Source organism: Vombatus ursinus, unplaced genomic scaffold, assembly GCF_900497805.2.
Source record: "Vombatus ursinus unplaced genomic scaffold, bare-nosed wombat genome assembly UNPS02000582.1, whole genome shotgun sequence".
Taxonomy (NCBI): domain Eukaryota; kingdom Metazoa; phylum Chordata; class Mammalia; order Diprotodontia; family Vombatidae; genus Vombatus; species Vombatus ursinus.
Window position 1 is genome coordinate 35,862,414 of NW_020940360.1, and position 21,541 is coordinate 35,883,954.

Genomic DNA, 21,541 nt, shown 5'->3' on the forward strand with positions numbered 1-21,541 from the left:
TGGTAAAGGGAGAAATTACATTCTGGTCTCTTTGTGGTTCAGTGGAAAAGAGCAATGAGCTGGATGCTAGGAGACTTGGGAGGTCGTGTCTTGGCCAAGCTCCCCAGTAGTTGGGCAAGCCCCTGACCCTCTTTTTCTTCACTTATAAAATTAGGTAGTTGGACTGTATTAGTTATTCTCAAATCTTTTTGAATATGAGATTCTCCATTTGACATAAATTTATTTTGGTGGATTTGTACATAAAAGTGGAATTTTTTTTTGGTGGATTTCCATGTAAAAGTGGTTATGCTATTAAATCTATTAAGAAACTACAGGATAGGAGCAGCTAGGTGGTACAGTGGATAGAACACCGACCCTGCATTCAGGAGGATCTGAGTTCAAATCCGGCCTTAGACACATAACACTTACTAGCTGTGTGACCCTGGGCAAGTCACTTAACCCCATTGCCTAGCTCCCCCCCCAAAAAAAATACAAAACAAAATAACAACAAAAAAAGAAACTACAGGATAACAGATACTATTATTAATTTAGCACTGTTTTTAAATGAACTAAATATTTATTAATCAAAAACATTTACATGCATTTGAAAATAGTAATAAATGTGGGAGGCATATTTATTTAGTCTTTTTGGTTATTGTACTGAGGCATTTAATGAATGACTGGTGGTATTCTATAGTTTTCTGAGATTAGAGGTCTGAACTTAGTGTATGATGAATGGTTCATACAGCTTGTTTCTGTGTTTATATTTCAATGAAAAAAGCATAGAAAATCTACTTTCTGAAAGGCTTTGTTGAATGAGTGAAGCATTTGTTTAGCACTTATTATATGTAAACACTATGCTAAGCCTTGGAGATAAAAACAGAAAAATAAGATAGTCCCTGCCCTCAAGGAGGTCACATTCTACAGGGTGTTGGTGGTGGGGAGAGACAACACATATGGAAGGTTTCAGCTACAAGTTAGATGGAAAGATTCTATGGAAAAAATATCAGATACTTAATAGCTTTATCCGATAGTTCTGGATACTCAGAATGAACATAGAAGTCAGATTCTTTCATATGAAGATGATTTTGAATTTTTATCCATGCAATGTCAAGAGGACTCCAGAGTACAATGCCAAGCATATTGGCTGTATCTTCTGTGGTGTATTTATGGGAGGACATGGAAGAGAGTCACACAGGGTGAAAATGGTGGCATAGATGATGTCATGAAGAGAGTTTAATCTGAGTATTGGGTTTGCTTCTGAGTGTTACATTTTAGCAAGGATATTGATGAGCTAGAGAGCATTCACAGTTGAGCAACAGGTGGTAAAAGGATTTATGATCATGCCATATGAGAATTAGTTATCCTTAAAAGATGTATATATGTAAATGTGTGTGTGTGTATTTATGTATGCATATGTATCTATATATATATGTATATATATGTATCTATATATATATATAGAAGAGAAGATGGGAGACGATAGCTGTGTCTGAAAGACTGTCATGTATGTAAAAGGATCAAATGTGATAATATTTGTAGAGTGCTTAGCACAGTGCCTGGCACATAGTAGTTATCTAATAAAAGCTTGTTTCCTTCTTCCTTCTCTCCCTGTAATGGAACTAACAGGATGCTCTATGCCCTAATACCTTTATCAGTTGAGAATACCTCTTCGAATGAGTTACAGAATCAGTCAATCAATTGAAGTTGTGAACTAGCTACTGACAAGTTTTTAATCATTTTGGAGGAGTAAAGAGCTTTGAGTCATTGGATGAAATCAGATGATGCTATATAGGAAATATATTGGTATTGGTTGAAAGAATTAGGCACCTCTCTGGGCTTTTGTGTATCAGAGAACGGAGATAGTCAATCTTTGGGAACACCATAAAGAGGCCCACTTTTACCCCTTTGCCAGAGGATGGGAGTTGGGGGGGGGCAGAGAGTGTGAGCCCAGAAGGAGTGTCACACTCATTCCTCCAACCCCCATTGACCAAGACATTAGAGATAATGGAAAAGTAACAAGTGATGCTTTTAATCAGAGGCTGAGAGGACAAATTATCTACCTTGAGAAACAGCATGACCTTGGTCTAGTCCCCTTACCTCCTTGTGCTCCAGATTCTTCATTTGTAAAATGAAGGGATTGGACTAAATGGCCTCTAAGTTCCCCTCTATCTTTAAATTTTTGATCCTTTGATCCTAGTTGTTCCCTTCTTGATGGAGATCTTCAAGCAAAGGCTAGATGACTGCTTAAAAAAAATACCAGGGAAATACAAGACATACAGGGAAAGGCAGTTTCAAGAAATAGGACCTCCTTGAGGCAGAGAGGAGGGGATTTCAAGGACCCAGCAAAGGCACTGACCCTCAACCCACAGAGCCCAGCAGAGAGCCATGCTGAAGGAAAGCTTCATGAGGACTCTACTAATGGAGGAAAGGACTTCCATTCAATAATGAATTGTTTTTTATCTTTTTTTCTTATTTGCCACATATGCTTACTCTCTAAACTTGAGCCCACTTTCTCCTAGATTCTGTGGGTTGTTGTGCAAAAGTAAGTCTCAGACTTTTGAGGGCATATTTTTTATACCAGCTGTTCTTACTGTATTATGTTAGTAAACATCTTTCTCTAAAAACTAATTTACTATGACTAGCTAGTTGATAATCAGTAGGGAGTAGATGAGTGCGGGGTTTGTGATTGATAACCCCAACTCTTCAGTATTACCCTTAGAATCCCAAGGGGAAAAGTAATAGTCAGCTGCCATCTAGTTTCTTGACCTGCCAATGTGAGTGAGATTAGAAGAGTGAGTCTAGAGTGGCTGTTACATGTAGATGAGGGACAGGGTTGTTATGAGGACCAGATGAGTTAACATATGTAAAGTACTTTTTTTCTGTTTATCACATATAAAAATTTTTTAACATTTTGTTTTTTAAAATTTTGAGTTCCAAATTCTCTCCCCAGCTCCTTCCCCAACCTTGAGAAAGCTAGCAATTTGGTATAGATTATACGTGTAAAGTCACGTAAAACATTTCCGCATTAGCCTTGTTGTAAAAGAAAACACAGACCAAAAAAAAAAAAAAGAGGCAAGAAAAATAGAGAAAGTAAAAAAAGTATACTTTGATCTGCATTCACACTCCATCAGTTCTTTCTCTGGAGGTACATAACTTTTTTTTATCCTAAGTCCTTCAGAATTGTCTTGGATCATTGTATTGCTGAGAATAGCTAAGCCATTCACAGTCAATCATCGTACAGTATTGCTGTTACTGTGTGTAGTGTTCTGGCTCTGATCACTTCACTTTACATCAGTTCATATAAATCTTCCAAGGTTTTTCTGAAAGCATCCTGCTTTCATTTCTTATAGCACAATAGTATTCTATCACAATCACATACCACAACTTGTTCAGCCATTCCCCAATTGATGAGCATACTCTTAATGTCTAATTCTTTGCCACCACAAAAAAAGCTGCTATAAATATTTTTTTTACATATAAGTCCTTTTCCTTTTTCTTTGATCTTTTTGGGATACAGAGCTAATAGTAGTATTGGTAGGTCAAAGGGTATGCACAGTTTTATAGCTTGTAAAGTATTTTTAAAGTGCTAGTTAGTACTTGAAACCTGTGGTTAGAGCAAGAACAGTGGGTAGAGTTGCAGAGAAGCAGATTTAGGCCTCGTGTAAAGAAGAATTTATTAATGATAGCAGCTATTCAAAAGTTAAATGAGCTACCTTGGGAGACAGCATGACCTTGGGCTAGTCCCTTTACCTCCTTGTGCTCCAGATTCTTCATTGGTAAATGAAGGGATTGGACTAAATGGCCTCTAAGGTCCCTTCTGTCCCTAAACTTATGATCCTATGATCCTAGTTGTTCCCCCATACCCCAGTGGAGATCTTCAAACAATGGCTGGATGATCATTTTTTTAAAAACAAAATTGTTCTTTTTATTCTGAGTTGAACTAAATAAATGAACATTTAAATATACAAAGTAGAAAAAAAGAGGATTTTACATGAACTGCAAATCTGTTACATACCTTTCTTTTCATTTTAAATGTATAACCAATTCAACTTTCAAAACTGTCCTGCTTGTCTGTTTCCTTCTGGACATCGTCTGTTCTCTTGATATTCTTTTTCCTTTTTTATTTCAGCAGCTCTTTCATTATTCTCCTCTACTCTCCCATCCTTCATTGAAAGAAGGAAAAAAAAGCCTTTGTAACAAATAATGCACATAGTCAAGCAAAACAAATTCCCACATTGACCATGTCCAAAGATGTTTGTCCCATTCTGCACCTTGATTCTATCTCCTTCCTGTCCAGAGGTGGGTAGCATGCTTCATCATCAATGCTCTGGAATTGGGTTTGCTCATTGCACTGAAGATGACCATTTATTGAATATATTGTGGAAGGAAATATTATTCAGGTATAAGTTGGACTACCAGCTGACATTCTGTAACATTTAGGTAACCCTTTGTTTCATAGCTAGGTGGCACAGTGGATAGAGCATTGGACTTAGAGTCAGGAAGTCCCGAGTTCAAATCTAGCCTCACATACTAACTGTAGAACTCTTAGCAAATCACTTAACCTCTCTGTGCTTCAGTTTCCTCATCTATAAAGTGAGGATAATAGCACTTGCTTCCTGGGCTTGTTTTGATGCTGAAATCAGATCATATTTATAAAGCACTTTATAAACCTTAAAAGGTTATATAAATGCTAGTTATTACTATGATTATTATCACTCCTTAGCTGATATACATTTAACACCTTACACTTACACCTCCACAATTTGCTTAGAAAAATAAAAATGTTTCTTAGATGCTCAGATGGATCTGTGATCTTATTGTTTCAAGTGATGCGGAGCATAATGCATCAGTGTCTGCCCATTATATATGGCTGTCATCTGTGCCAAAGGCTCATCAGTCAGTGTCTACCCAATGTCTGGGAGGTCTTTATTGCTTTTCCCCAATACCTTGAGGGTTTCAGTGGAGCATTTTGGCCATCTATACTTGTCATTCCTCAATCTCACCGTATGACCAGCCCATTTTCTCTTTCTGTCAAACAATTCTTTGATAACATCCTTTAATCCTGTTCTCTTTTTGTAAGTCCTTATATATATATGTTACAGCCTGTTTATGCCCACCATGTATCTTTCTATTGCCCTCTGTATAATACTTATCTTTAGTTCTTTGGACAGATAATTAGCTATTCCCTGGTTTCAATTAGCATAAAATAATGCTTTAGTAGAAGAAAGGATAAAAAAGAAGATGAAACAATTTAGAGAACATCTTAATCTAAAGAATTATCGCACAGCATTTGTTTGCCAAAATGGGGGTCAGAACTCTTAAATTATCAATTTTGAAAAAGAGATACTTAAAATTCAAAGGGATACTTGAGGAATTTAATGTGAGCTGTTACTGTTATTTGTACTGCCTTGCAAATAGTGTTTATATCTTCAGGGCATGGGACTTTCTTAATCTTGTTTCTTTCATTGTCCATTTTTGGGTATATTTTTGGTTGCTCAGTATTTCTCCCTAGCAATATTTCATACAATTTGGTACATGAAGGAAATGTTTAAACAAATTTCGGCAGGTAACAGGTGGAAATCAAAAGAAGCTTTGTTGCAAAAGCTTACACATTGAAAGTTTGGCCATGGGCTATTTATCAGCATATAGAGAAATTGATTACTACAGTATGATTTGTTAGATTTTTTTTTCTTTTTTAAATCAAAGGAGTCTTGAACACTAGGGATTTGAATCCCTCTTCTTCCACTTAGTAGCTGTGTCAACTTAAGGATTTCTTATCCTCTCTGGACCTTAGTTTACTTTTCTTTAAAATGAGAATGTTGGATGATGCTTAAGGGCCTTTCTAGCACTGAATCCATGATCCCATCAACAAGTAAGTGACTGGTGATTTATCATCATGAAAATTATGTGCAAATATTTGTGTAGATACCATTGGGTGGTAGATAGAGCAGTGGATACTTAGATATAAATCCTGGCTTTGCTACTTACTGACTTGGATCGACCAAATCACTTTACTATTCTGAGCCTCAATTTCCTTTATGAAATGAGGAGATTGGCCCAAATGACCTCTAAGTTTCCTTACAGCTCTAAATCCTGTAATTTACTTTAATAAAATTTTCAGATTCGCTTACTATGTATGTCCTAAAATAAACATATACAGTAAAACCTTATGAGTTTAGACTAATGGGGGTAAAGAGGAAAATAACTAGGCTAAACCCATTGCTTTATTGAATACATAAGAATGATTTGTGATCAGCAAATCCAATACCAAGTCAATAAGCATTTATTAAGTACTTACTATGTATCAGGTACTGTGCCAAGCAATAGGGGTACAAAGAAAGGCAAATAAAACAAAACAGTCCCTGCTGTCATGGGTCTCACAGTCTAATGGGAGTCACAGGTAACACTGCAAACAACTGTGTACAAGATATAGACAGGATAAACTGAGATAATCTTAAAGGGAAGGCACTAAGATTCAAGAGGACTCTTGGAAAGATTCCTTGCAGAAGGTGGGACATAAAGTGAGACTTGAAGCCAGGAGGGAGAGATGAGGAGGGAGAGAGTTCCAGGCATAGGAAACAACCAGTGAAAATGCCCAGAGTTGGAAAATGGAATGTCATATTCTAGAAATAGCCAGGAGGTCAGTGCCTAGAAAGATAGAATGGACCAAATAATGAAGAACTTGAAAAGCCAAATAGAGTATTTGATATTTGATTCTGAAGGTGATAGGGAGCCATTGGAGTTTGAATGGAGTTTATTAACACCATCCTAAGGAGTGTCCACTTCTTATATTTTGGATGCTTCTAAGGTGCTTAAAAAGAGTTAATTTTCTTAAATAGGCAAGTACTTTCCCAAAAATCTCATTTCCACTACAAACTGATACTCCTAGGCTTACCTTTTTTTTCCCACAGTTGGTACAAAAATGAATAACCCATTGGAATTATCATAAATTCCTGCCTAGTGAATTAATGACATTTTATTATAGCCAATTGTAAGTGTATCTTTTTTCATTCAATAGGTGTATTTCTGAAAAGTTGTAAGTTGATATTTTTAATAAATGTAATAAATTAAAATTCATTAGCGGAACTCACTATTTAAAAGAATGAAGGATTCTTTTAAAATGTGAATATAGTTACTAATGATGTTTCCATTCAGTTTTGTAAGCTTGGAATTTCATATCCAATAAGCTGGCCTGATGCCAAATTTATTTCATACAACTGAAAGGGGACCAGAAAAATACACAAAAATCATCTCACCTCTATAACTATCTCCACATTGACTCTGGTGGATGAATAAGTGTGTACTGTGAAGGAAGTTAAAGAAGTTCACTGAGTTTAGCATATTAAACAAATAATATTAGTGACTAGATGACCCATTGATGTTGAACTCTTTGAAAATACAATATGAGTGAGAGAACTTTGTTGCCTGGGCAAATTTTGTACTTCTTGTGCCAAGCTATAAATTTCTTTTCCAATTCTTCTTTCTGTAGCTCTCATTCCATCTATTTTTCTTTAAATATTAACTTTTCTTAAGCTCTTGTTTCATCTCTTCCAGGAATTCAAGTTGAGTTTGTGTGTAAGCTATGTTTTTCTCTGAGGCTTTGCTTGTAGATGTTTTTGAGTCATTCTTGTCTTCTAGGTTTGTCTTGAGTTTCCCTGCCACCATAATATCTCTTTATGGTTGGATTCTTTTTGATTCTCATTCTCCTAGCCTACTTACTGACTTTGGGCTTGATTTTAGGGCTGTTGCTACTTACTCGAGGTGTTGAGTATTATGTTCTTCCAGAGTCTCAGGGATAGGCTGGGGACCTGCAAGATTTCTGTGTTCCCAAAGTGGTTTGATCCAGGGCAAAATTCAATTGCTGTCTCAGATTTTGTCTCTTTGTTCTGCGCTTTGTAAGTTCCCAACCTGAATTTTGGTCTTTGCAACAGTAGATGCTCCTGAACTCAAACTGTAATAGTCAGCTGGAAAACTCTGTTGGTTCAAAATGACAGAATTATAGGTTTCCCTTTAGTCTGAGATTCCTGCCCTTGTTATTACTCTGCAGGCTGGGCTAGATACTGGAAGTGAGACTGGGGTCTGAGCCACACAACTGCTGCCTGCTTCTGAACTTACTCCTCTCCCAGTACACAGCCCAAGGCCTACTGTGCTTCTTATCTTGGTCTGCCACCCATGTGCACAGGTCCTCTTCTTAATCCTTTCTGGATCTGTGTCCCAGAACTGGGTAGTGAATGACAAAGCTAATAGTTAGCACCTCTCCCCATCATGGTGCCTTGATACCAGTCTGGTGATGTCTTCTTACCCGGGTGCACAGTCTCTCCCTGGGTGCTAGAGTGCCCCATGGCATACTACTGACCCAACCAGTCCCCCGTACCTGGAGATCTCTCAGTCTTTACTATGCTGAATTGGGCTGAACAAGTGACTCACTGTGACTTTTTCTGGAATTCCCCATAAGATTCAGCCTGGTACATTTTCTAAATCTGTTTGGAGGGGTTTTGTGGAGAGGAGTTTGATTGTACTGCTTTGTACAACTCTGCCATCTTGACTCCCAATTCTTATCATTCTTAAATTATTTCTCCTTAAACTATTTTCAAGGTCCTTTGATTTTAATATCAGATATCTTATATATTCTCAATCTTTCCATTTTGTTCTAACATTTCTTACTGTTTTATGGAGTTAATGATTTATTTTATGTCTGTTCTAATTTTCTAAGGTCTGTACTTAGGGAAGGTTTACCACTCTCTGTTCTAAACTAGTTATACTTTCTCTTCTTTTTTCCAGAGACTTTATTTCATTTTTTTTAATCTTTTGCTTCATTTTTCTAGGTATTCATGTCTTTGTGAAAAATCTATTTTTTTTTCATTTGAGTCTCTGCTTGGAGTTACTAGGGAGCTACTCTCTCTTTAGGTTAGATTTTTTGGTATCTCTCACTTGTTCATGGTTTTTAACCATGAACTTGACTTCTTAATATTTTGATAACTGTATTTCAATATAATCCATTTCCTTTGGACTCCTATGTATTTAATTTTATGCATTTTATTTATGCATTTGAGAAGGGGTCAATAGGCTTACAATAGGGGGGGTCAAGGCCACCAAAAATGTTAAGAACCCTTGATCTATTATAACTTTTTATAGTGCTTTATATCTTATTAAATTTACTCATCTTTCTAGCCTTAGATTTAGAACTGGGGCTTTCTGTTGACCCATTAAGACTGTTGTCAGCTCTGCACAATCTCAGTTTGGATCATCTCTTGTTCCTGTCCTGACCTCCCCCTCCATAGATATCCCCCTTCCATCTTCCTAACCTGCCCCCTACCCCCTAGTTTTGAGCTTCAGCAAGTTGGATCTTCAGTATACTCTATGGTGTTTCAATATGGATTTCTAGGGAGTGCTGCCACACTAGATTGGTCATTACTGCTCTTGGTCACTTCCCAGCTCCCTACTCTGTGTCTCAGACCACCGTGGGGCTTTCTTTGGAGAAGCCACCTGCTCTGCTGCCTCCAGACCCAAAATCCTGAAGGCAGCAGGTGTCCCTGGCATCTCTGAGCAAGCTGGAAGTCTTCAGGCTAGTTGGGTTCTTCTAGCCTTGGCTTTGCTGGAGGCCCTCTTTACTATTATTACCTGTGGGCTTTTGGCTGACATTCTGGTGTAGTTCTGAGGTAGAAGGCATTTACAGTGGTTTCTCATTAGATTTCCATATCATTATTTGGTCTAGTGCAATTTTTAGGTTTTTGATGAAGCAGGTACTTCAGTTCAGGCAGCATCTTCTTTAGGGGACTTTCTGGATCTTGTATAGTTATACTTACCTTGTATATGTTTTGAAATGTATAGAAAAGATGCTGACCTGGCAAAGTAGAGGGAGTTTCCTCACCGGGGCTTTCTGTATACCACTGAAATCATAGATCCAGTCCTTAATTCTAACCCTGATATTTGTACATATTGTTTCCTCCAATAGATTGTAAACTGTAGGGACTTTTTTCCCCCTCTGTATATCCCATAGTTGACATGGTGTCTGGCCCACAGGAGGAGATTAGTAAATGGATCACAGAATAAGATCTAGAGATGGAAGAGACACCCAAGGCAATTTAATGTATTTTTCTTATTTTACTGATGAGGAAACTGAGGCTCAACAGAGCCTCAGGTGATGAGACTCTCACCCAAGGTCAACTCAGCTAGTAAGCTGCAAATGTGGGATTTAAATCCAAACTCTCTGACTCCCAAATCCAGCATGATTTCTGCATCCTAAACTGCCTGTCAGATGTTTTTTGAATAAATGAATAAATGTAGTGTACTTAATTTTTTTAAAAACATGTTACATTTTAACCAGTTTTTTGTTTTTTTTTTTTGCTTTTTGGTGAGGCAATCAGGGTTAAGTGATTTGCCCAGGGTCACACAGCTAGTAAGTGTCAAGTTTCTGAGGCTGGATTTGAACTCAGGTCCTCCTGACTCCAAGGCTGGAGCTCTATCCACTGTGTCACCTAGCGCAATTTTTAACCAATTCTTAAACTCTCATCTGTGGCTTTCACTTGTTTTCAGCATTTGTGACTCAATCACCAGTATACTGTTAGATGTTAATATATGCTCTTTGTTTTTATGTTATATTGTTTCTGAACTTTGCATTTACCAGATTGTCTTTCTCATTGCCTTGCACCTAATAGAAACACAATACATATTTCTTGAATGAATGTAATTATTATTTAGATCACTAAATGCTAGCAAAGAAGAAGACTAACAGATAAAACTCTAAGTTTAGTCAGTCTGTAAACATGTCATGTTTATAATGTAAAGAATATTGACACTGGAGTCAGAGGACTTGGGCTCAAATTCCACCTCACATATTCACTATCTTTTTGACTCTAAGGAAGTACATTTGATTTCCCTGGTTCTTGGTCTCTTCATTTGTTAAAAGTGGGGGCAGGGGAGGGAGGCAATGGATTAAATGGCCTCTCATATTCTTCCCAGTTCTAGGTCTATGCTCCTGTTATCTTACATGTATATAGTTTCTCCTTCATTATTAAGTCAAATCCTATAATTCATAGAAACAAAATTTTAAGTGGGAGAGTAATAACCAAATTTGTATTTTTGGCTAGTTTAACATAGAAAGTAGATCCTCCCTCCCAACAAAGAAGACTTGTGCTATTCAGTACAAAAGAATGTTGTTTCATTAGCTTAAAACTAATGAACAATCATTACAGTAATCAGTATATACTGTTTAAATTAATAGTGAATTCTGTTTTTCTTCCCCTTAAGGTACAGGAAAGACAATGGTGATGGATATGTTTTACGCTTACGTAGAAATGGAGAGGAAAAAGAGAGTCCATTTTCATGGTTTCATGCTCGATGTACACAAAAGTAAGTGAATATTTGGATTGACATGTAAGGAAGTGACCTTTTTAGTGAAAAGATTTTTTTTTTTTTAGAATTTTAGAGTTTGAAAATTCTTTTTTTTACTAATTTATTTTGATTTATCAATAATCACTTCCATATGCTTTTGAGTTTAAAATTTTTCTCCCCCTTCCTCCCCAACACCCTCCCCAAGACAGCACATCATCTGATATAGGCTATACATTTACATTCGTATTAAACATATTTTTACATTAGTGATGTTGTAAGTAGAAATTAAAACCAATAGGAGGAACCATCAGAAAGAGGAAATAAAACTCAACAGAAGAGAAAGAAAATAGTAATTCAACTTCCATAGTTCTTTCTTTGGATGTGGATAGCATTTTCCATACCAAGGCCTCTGGAGATGTCTTAGATCTTTGTATTGCCAGGAACGGTTAAGTTTATCAATATTAGTCATCACACAACGTGGTTGTTATTGTGTACAATGTTCTTTTGAGTCTGCTCACTTCACTCAGCATCGGACCATACAAGTCTTTCCAGGTTTTTCTGAAGTCAGCCTGTTCATCATTTCTTATAGCACAATAGTATTCCATCATATTCATATACCACAACTTGCTCAGCCATTCCCCAATTGATAGGTATCCTCTCAATTTCCAATTCTTTGCCACCACAAAAAGAGCTGCTATGAATATTTTTGTACATGTAGGTCCTTTTCCCGTTTGTGTGATCTCTTTGGGTTATAGCCCTAGAAGTACTATTGCTGGGTCAAAGGGTATGCACGTTTTTATAGCCCTTTGGGCATAGTTCCAAATTGCTCTCCAAACTGGTTGGATCATTAGTGAAAAGAAGATTAAAAGATACCCATCATCATGTGCTTTAAATGCTATTTGAATGAACTGAAAGAAAAAATTCAGCTTTGCTCAAAATACAATTAAAATCTTTATTTGATCTCATTTGTTTTGTCTGATATTGGTTATTGACCTTATAGTGTAATCCTGAGACAATGATAATGATTCTGACACCTTGTATTTAGATAGCTCTTTAGTTTATAGACTGCTGCCACATCTCTCATTTCATCTTTACAGCACCCCTGTGAGGTAGGCAAGGTAGGTATCATTATCTGTGTTTTACAGATGAGGAAACTGAGCCTCAATCGACTTTCCCAAGGTTATACAGTTATCCAATTAATAGAGGAACTAGAACCCAGATCTCTTCACTCCCACTCTAGTGTTTTTTCCATGACACCATGTGGACTCTATCAAATACTGAAGAAGAGAAGAGAAGGGAAGCCTTCCATCATGGAGTGCTTCTGCATGGAATACAGTAATTTTAAATCTGGAGGATGGTATAGGTCCCTAGGTGAGATGAGTTTCAACAGAGAGGGAAAGAGAGTTGTCTTGACTATTTATTGGGTTGGCCATTGGTCCTTTGCTTTTTGTCATATTAAATTGAACCTGTCTTATATTCAGAAGAAATTTTTTAAAGTTTATTTTTTTTCTTTTTCTAGATTAAGGAGAAATGATTCCAAACTCAAATGTTTTAAGAAGTTTTAACTGATTGGTCATATCCTCAGGGATGTGATTCTTATTCCCTACCTCTACAACACTTAACATTTTAAATTTGAACTATATCATTTTGTCCTTGCCAATATATTGCTCTCTGACTCATCTCATGTTGTTTCTTCTATGTGTGGACTTACTCAGTTGGGTAGCTGCTCTGATATCTTTATTTCTGCAAATATTGAGTTCAGCCATGTGTACAAGGTAGAGTCTCAGTAAATGCTTGTTGAATGAATGGTTGACACAAGATTGAATTAAGCAGTTAAAATAGGTTTTAGAGAAAAGAAAGAGCCCCGTGACTGATGCTTATATATAGGATCATAGGATTTAAAGTTAGATCTTACATTAGCCAACATTCTGTCCAAGCCCCCATTTTAAAGATGAAGAAACTGAGGCCCAGAGGGGTTTGGGACCTTGCCCAAAGCCACACAGAGCAGAGATGAGATTTAAATCCATGTGGTCTGACTCCAAATCTAGTATTCTGGTCTGCACATATCTGATGTCCTATACTTTGTTTTCCATCAAAGTTAAGTATGTATATGTATCTTCCTGCTGTCAAGATTTGGGCAGGACTACCTCTCAGGTTGCTCTAAGCCCTAGTTTTTGAGGTTAAGGAGTTATCCTCTCAGTAATAAAATTATATTCTCTGTGACTTTAAATTCATTGTTTATTTCCCTATTATAATTATAATTAAATGTAAATATAATTATATATTGCACGCTTTTCCTATCATTAATAAATATTTAAAGTAATTTTAATGTAATTTTTCATTTCTCTGTTTCTTTTCATCTACTTAAGGAATACATCGCCTTAAACAGAGTTTGCCTAAACGGAAGGCAGGATTAATGGCCAAATCATATGATCCAATAGCTCCGATAGCTGAAGAAATTAGTGAAGAGGCATGTCTCTTATGTTTTGATGAGTTTCAGGTAATATAGAGATTAATGAGCATATTTGATGATGTTCTGAGCTAAGTATTAGGATCCGAATTCTCTTTCTGGTTTTGTCATCATTTACTATTTGACTCTTAGCTTTCAGTGCCTCAGGTTCCCTATTATACAGTTGGTTTATTTTCCCCCTCACTTGCAGGAATGACAAAATTATTAATAAAATAAAGTCTGTAAAGACCATTTAGGCCAGAAGTTCTTAATCGTTTTTTGGTGTCATGGACCTTGATGGGATTTCTCAAAATAACATTTTTAAATGGATTTCCTTTGGATTGCAAAGGAAACCAATTACATTGAAAACTGGTTATTAGAATATTTAAAAAAAAAAAGTTCAAGGACCCCAGGTTAAGAACCGCTGATTTAGAGTATTTTTTTAAATACTGTATAAATAAAAGTTTTCTTCCTTATTGCTGTGAAGAATAATTGTGGAGTGAGAATACTACATGGTTATTATGTATTTATTTTGTATCTCATACCACACCCAGAATGTTGCCACCATGTAACAGGTACTCAGAAGTACTGAATACTCAGTAAATTTTTAAAGCAAAATGTTACTTTATAATATGACCAAAATGAGTGGTTAATCGATACCTCTATAATACACAACATGATTGACTAGTTATTATAAGAAAAAGAAAATTAGTCTATAGAAAAAAATATAAGCTGCAATTATTGGAGTTTTACATATCAAAATTTTGAAAAATTGATGCTCAGAGAGAAATACAAAAACTAAAATAACTTCTTGTTCAGGGTAAATTCCTCCTGGACACAGCAGTCTTTCCTCCTCCCTTGAAGTTCCACCTGATATCAGGAGAGGATGTGGTCCACATGACTGCATCTCCAAATTATACCTGATTAGGGCCCCAGTAGCAATTAGGAAGAGCTTAAGGAAATAGCCAACATAACCTTATCTGCAGTTAAGGAGTAGAGACTGTGACCAAGAGTGTGAATCTCATCCCTGAATTACATTGGAAATGAAGTGACCTTTGTTACATTCTCTGCTTCCTGCTCTGTTAGAGAATCCATTCACTCCTTAGACTACAGAGTTCCTTTGGACTCTATAAGGAGAAAAAAATAGAGATGAAAATTTTGCCTTAACGCAGTAAACTTCAAAGGTAAAAGAATAAAGCTGCATGTAATCTTCCCATCAGTAGCATTGAATTGATGGCTGTGTTGGTTTTAAAATATCTCATGGTGAATCAAATTTCTATATAGGTTTTATGTTGTCCACTTGGGGGGGATGTTCCTAATTTTATACAGTCAGCATGGTACATCTATTGGTTTAAGGTAATAAAATAAAAGCTTTTTTCCCTAACCTCTAACTCCCACTCTGATCAACTTTAGGGAGTGAGCTAAGTAATATATTTTTTATTGTTCTCTTAAGGAAAGAGTATATAGATGACATTTTAGCTGAACATTTTGTTATACTCTTGATTGTCATGACTTGGGCCCTAAATAAAAATGTGAGTTAAAAAAAAAAATTACTACTTGAGTGATTTTTCATTGTTTTATGTTAATGCTTACTTTACGGGAAGACACTTTATTGCTAGCCTCTGGGTTAGGAAACAGACTTAAATTTTTTTTTTCAGTATCTAGTTTAATGAGGTTTGTTTTTTTTTTAAATACCTCTGATTAGTATCACTGGATAAAGATAAATTACTCACCTTTTGGAAGTTCATTAACTTTACTTTATAGGGATTTGATTTGACAAATTTTCCTTTCTTGTTACTAGATAGATAAATTGATTTTAATCACTATTACCAGAGTACAGCCATCAGAGACAACTAGGTAGTACAGTAGATAGAATGTTAGACTTGTAGTCAGGAAGGTCTGAGTTCAAATCCTGCCTCAGATACTTATTAGCTGTGTCACCCTGGACAAGTCATTGAACTTCTCAGCCTCAGTTTCTGCATCTGTAAAATGAGGATAACACCCACCTTACAGAATTGTAAAGATCAAGTGATTTTTAAAAGGCCAGTCATTATGATCATGATCATTATCAAAGTTCTCTGTTATGAAGCCTAATATACAGTATTAACTTTTCTGTCTTTACAAATTTCTTAGGCCCTGCACTACCACTGCTGTCCTCTAGGAGGAGGAACAAGTTATGAATTCTAGAGTATTGTCCTATCAGGGAAGTAAGATGTGGGGAAGGAATGCTCTTGACTCCCCATACTTTTTCTCAAAGTAGGACAGCTATAGGATATTCATATATGTCTGCCAGTTAGTAAATATCATTGTTCTCTTTGAGCATTATGTCCTAATGACCTGAAAATAACTTTAGCTTATTAGGCCTCTGAAAAGGAAGCAGGTAACCGCTTCTTACTGATACCATTGTCTGTTGGTTTTAATTATCTCAGAAGCTGTTTGAAAACTAGTTATAATGAAGTTGCATTAGTTTGAGTCTTTAATGGATCTGTGATCCCATCAATATGGACACTTCCTCAAATAACGAAGATTACAACCCAGCCTTCTTATCCTTTCCTATTCTTCTCTATAAGGCAGGTAGATGGCTCAATGTGTAGAGTGCTGAGCCAGGGGTCAGGAAGACTCATCTTCCTGAGTTCAGATCCGGCCTCAGACACTTACTAGCTCTGTGACCCTGGGCAAGTCATGAAACTCTGTTTGCCTCAGTTTCCTCATCTGTAAAATGAACTGCAGAAGGAAATGGCAAACCACTGCAGTATCTTTGCCAAGAAAATTCCCAAACGAGGTCATGAAGAGTGAGACATGACTGAAAACAACTAAACAACAACACTCTTGTCCACATAGTCCAATAAACCCCACTGGGGGGAATGGGGTGGAGTAGGGAGGCGTTTCCTCAGTGCGCTGGGGGACTCCCTTGAGCTCTTTTGATCTTGCATGGATACCACTGGAGCCAATATATCTCTTGATCTAGCCCTATGACTGGCCTCCTACATTTTCTAGATTTCTCTAATCTTTTCTAGATCTTTCTGTATCTCTCTAATGATGTTTGTGATAGTACTTCCTTGCGGGAATTCTTCATTGGTAAGATATCATAGTCTTCTCACACTTACCATATACCTCTCTATTGGCCTCTAGTTGATTCTTAACTTTAATTCTTCAGAGATTTTGGCATTCCTTGATTTTCAGTCATTCAATATTACTAGAAGAAGACTGATGTGAAAAAGATAGGTTTTTGTTTCAGGGAGAAGCTTGTGTTCTTGAAAGTACCTTGCAGTTTCCAAATGCAATCCAGTACACTTTCCTCCTCCTTTCCAACTCCAGGCTCGCTGCCTGTATATGTTGTCTGTCTAGGACTTACACTGACAGATCAGTTCTGCGGATTTTCCACCCATTAGCCACAGTCTGTGCCAAAGTCTGGACGATAGACATGCTTCATCCATTTGGTTTTTCCCATGTATATAGTTAGAAAATGACAAACCACTCCAGTATCTCTGACAAGAAAACCCTAAGTGGGGTCATGAAGAATTAGACATGACCGAAAACAACTCAACAGCAACAAAAACAGTTAGGCCAGGTTTTTTGAATGATCATGGATCCCGTTTAGGAGACCATAGTATTCTGGAACTCAAAACATACAGCAATAATATGTACCAGCATACTGAGTTTGCAAACTGGAGTATCTGGAGGCCTTCATAGGATCATTGATTTAGACCTGGACAGGACCTTAGCAGGACGGGTTATCTAGTCCAGCCCCATCATTTTATAGATGAGGAACTGAGGCCCAGAGAGGTTCAGTGACATGACCCAAATCACACAGGTAGAAAGTGCCAAAGCTAGGAATCGATCCTAGATCCTACATCTGAACCCAAGTCCAACACTCTTTTCACTTTGCCACTTTACTCTCTATAGGCAATCCCACTTTTCTGTTTGGACCGTGCCAGATAGCCTCAATGACAGGGACAAACGTCTTTGGCAAGAATCCCATTTTCCTTTTTTATACCTTGTTTGATGTTAATCATCAGAGGGTCACCAAATAAAGTTGTCTCTATTGTTAATGATTTTGAAGGCATCTTGAATTATTTTGACATATTGTTAGGGGAGAGGTTATAAGTATTTTGTTTTACTGAACCGAAAGCTTTTTTATAGTTGGAAAATAGTAAACAATGGAACTTTTTGTTTTCTATGCTTTTGAGTTAATAGTGTGACTGTAAAGATATCTTCTATGGAATAACATTTGCAAAAGTCTACTATTCCTTTTACATACATTCTTCAAGGGTGAGCTTGATACTAGTACAGATTATTCTCAGAAAAATTTTGAAAATATAGGAAATTAGGCACATAGGATTATAATTTTTTATATTTTCTAGATTGATTTTTTTTGGAGGGGGGGTAATAAAAAGGTCTTAGTGTTTTTTCACATCTTTGGTATCTTTGCCTCTTTCAGTCCAAATATGATGGCTCCACTGTTACTGATGGGGAGTTTGTTTTAGAAATCTTTATAGATTTTTCCCCCTATTTTTCATCTGTTTATTGTGCTCTTAACAGTTTTATCTTTAAATGTCCTCAGGATTATATGGCTTACTTGTATCTCTTGCCAGGCTTTTTGTAGTATACCTAATATACTATGTATTGCTATAGGTTTTTTTTTTTAGGTTAAAATGAAATCTGCCCTCCTCACCTACTGATTGTTTCCATCAATCCATAATAGAATTTTTTTTTTTAACAATTCTTGATAATAGATTAAGAGCAGATTAGTCTTGATCTTTCCTTTCCTAATTTTGTGATCTCTGTAGAATATGTATATGGGTAGAAAAATGTGATTTTTCAATTCAACAAACATTATTAAATGTCTATTGTGTACCAGGCTTTGGGAATATCAGAGAATATTAAATAGCTCCTGCCCTTTGGGAGCTAATTTGAGGAGAGACAGAATACTCACAGCTTGAGGAAAGCATGGGAAAAGCTTCTTAGAGGAGTTGATGTCCCAGCTAAACCTTGAAGGAAGTTAAGGATCTCAGAGGTGGTGGGGAGAACCTATTTTCCAGGACTGAGAATAGCCTGTGGGATGGTACTGAAACAGGAGGTGAAATACCTTATTGTTGACATTAGCTGGAAAAGAGCAAGGGAGAGCAGAGGCTAGTTCCTTGGAAACCCCAAACAAGTGGTAGACATTCATTAGTACATAATCAATCCCGAGTGTCTCTAGAGGGAAGCCTCAAGTAACATGCTGTTATGCTATCATAGGGGGCCAGCTTAAGCTAAGGTAATGAAAATTTTCTTGTTTTACCTTTTAAAAGAGCCATTCTTTCACTTCCAAATGGTAGATTTATTTCTTTTCAATCATACGTTACCCAGAAGCAATTTGAATTTTTGCTCTTAGCTTTCATTTGATTTTTTTTTCACTTTTATTTTAGGAGTTTTTAAGAAGGTAACAGGTGGGTTGCATAAACTAAATCCCATTTCTCAAATCAAAAAGAAAATTTAAAAAAATACAGGAAAAATCTCAAATAGTCATAGAACAGATCTCAATGACCATATTTAATTGTATATACACATACACGTACAGGAAAATATTTGCTTTGAGCTTTTACCTTTTGCTCATATTTTGAGAAGACCAGTATGTTTGTAACTCAGAATAAAAAAATTTGAACACATTCATTGTAATGTAAATGCATTTTCTTGAAAATTTGTCTCAGTGCATCAGATTCGGCCGTGTGGGTTATCAGAGTTAATTGTTGTTTGAGAGATACTGGGCCAAAGATGACAGCCCTGGCTACTTGGTGTAGTGGTAGAAAGCCAAAGATGACCTTTTCCTGTATAAATTTTACCTGAGGTCAGCCCTGGAGCTCATTCCTAAAGAAAGAAGCTCAGCTATGAGAGAGGACAACTGAAAGGGGGTGAGGATTATATAAGAGGTACTTCATCCCTGAGTGTGGGCTCTATTCAGAGAAGCAGAGGGGCTCTCCTAAAACCTAAGGGTTGTACAAACAGTGGAAATGGACGCATCCCTGTCATGTGGCTGAAACTCCATAATCACTAGGAGAGCTACTGCTCTGTTAGAATATCCATGGCAGGGGAATTGGAGAGGTCAGTGCTCCTTCATGGAATGTCACCAATGTAAACACTTATCTAAGTTCTAAATACCTATATTTTTCCAAGTTCTGTTTGACTATTTCATACCACACATTTGAAATCATATGTGCTTTCCAAGTGAAGAACTTATATGGTAGAAGGACCCTTAAGAAGTCATTAAGCACCCAACCACGCGAAATAGGGGATTAAAATTTGAACAGATGGCTCAGTGGATAGAGCACTGGGCCTGGAATCAAGAAGACCTGAATTCAGTCTGGCTTCAGACTTTTACTAGCTCTGTGACCCTGGGCAAGACCTTGGTTTGCCTTAATCTGCTAGAGAAGGAAATGACAAACCACTCCAGTATCTTTGCCAAGAAAACCCCATATAGGGGTCATGAAGAGTTGGACATGATTGAACAACTAAACAGCAACAAAAGATCTCTAGAGACGAGGACTAAGTCAACTTTGATTATACAGCTTAGTGCCTTCCTTTCCTTCATATTATTATGTCTTGGTGTAACTGAAGATAAAGGGAAATTATCTAGAAAGGTTAAAAACTAAACATCTCTTTCATTTTTAAATGTCCTTTTACATCAACAAATTTCAATGGGCTTTGAGAATGCCTCTTCAAATATTTGATTTAACTTATTGGCAACAATTTCTTTTTAAGAAAGCTTAACTCCCTGGAGATTTTTGCACTTAAGTCAATTGAAGTCCTTGGATATTAACTGATATAACATAGTTCATGTCATTGCACAGCTGTTAATCACCTTGTAGCCTTTTCTTCTAGTTTACTTCTGTAATCTTTCATCTGATGCTTTGTTTTATGTGAACTAGGACTGGCCTAGCAATACTAAAGAAGGGGGAAGCCAGAGAAGAGTATATTCAAGAGCAGCGGCCTGACAACCCTTGGGAATCCCAGAGATCCTTTCAGGGAGTCTATGGGGTCAAAACTATTTTCATAATAATACTGAGTAAGGACTAATTATTAAATATTGATAACTATAACCCACATAAACAAAAGCTCTTTTAGGAGTTCTCAATAATTTTTAAGAGTGTAAATGAATCCTAAGACCAAAAAATTTGAGAACCACTGTTCAAGAGGGAGCAACCTAATAGGGACCTAGCCTCAAGTGAGTATCCTCTCTCTCCTCTTGAATATGGCAGAAAGTGGACATAGTAACAAAGTTGTTATTTCTTGGGACAGTCACCAATTTTTTGCTCTGTTTTTTAGACCCAAAGTAGACCAATTTCAAGATGAATGGATTTTGCCTTTCATATGTCAAACTTTTATTAACATATTCCAGTATCATGTTGAGATTTTAAAAGTAATTGCAGTATGATGCAAATACATTCTGCTTAGGGCCCAATTCTATAGCTTCCCTTCTGCCTTTTTTCTGCCACACTACCTTTTGACCAATGGTGCCGCCTCAGTCTGGTTTCCAGACTACTGGGTAAGGAATAAAAATAGCCTGTCCTGGCTTGATATGTCCATGGTAAAGTTATCTCTATTAGATATTAGCTATCACTGTCTTGTTTTTCAAATGAGTTTGAAATGCAAAAAATTGTATCGACATGTTCATGCTCATTCATTGAATTAATTTTTTTGTGTGAATTTATTTTGTTTGAGATTTCTTTCCCACCCAACCCCCCTCGTACTGTTAGCATTTGGAATTTAAAATGTTAAGTTTTATTTGGAGATACT

The 21,541-nt window shown here is 36.7% G+C and overlaps 1 protein-coding gene across 2 annotated transcripts in view; it reads left to right on the forward strand.

Moving 5' to 3' along the window:
• Positions 1–21,541, forward strand: part of AFG1L (AFG1 like ATPase) — a 176,142-nt gene that overhangs the window by 42,368 nt on the left and 112,233 nt on the right. For both annotated transcript variants that reach the window (XM_027856006.1, XM_027855997.1), the window contains exons 4-5: positions 11,233–11,334; positions 13,686–13,816. In XM_027856006.1, the coding sequence (XP_027711807.1) occupies positions 11,233–11,334; positions 13,686–13,816 (233 nt within the window). The remainder of the gene's footprint in view (positions 1–11,232; positions 11,335–13,685; positions 13,817–21,541) is intronic.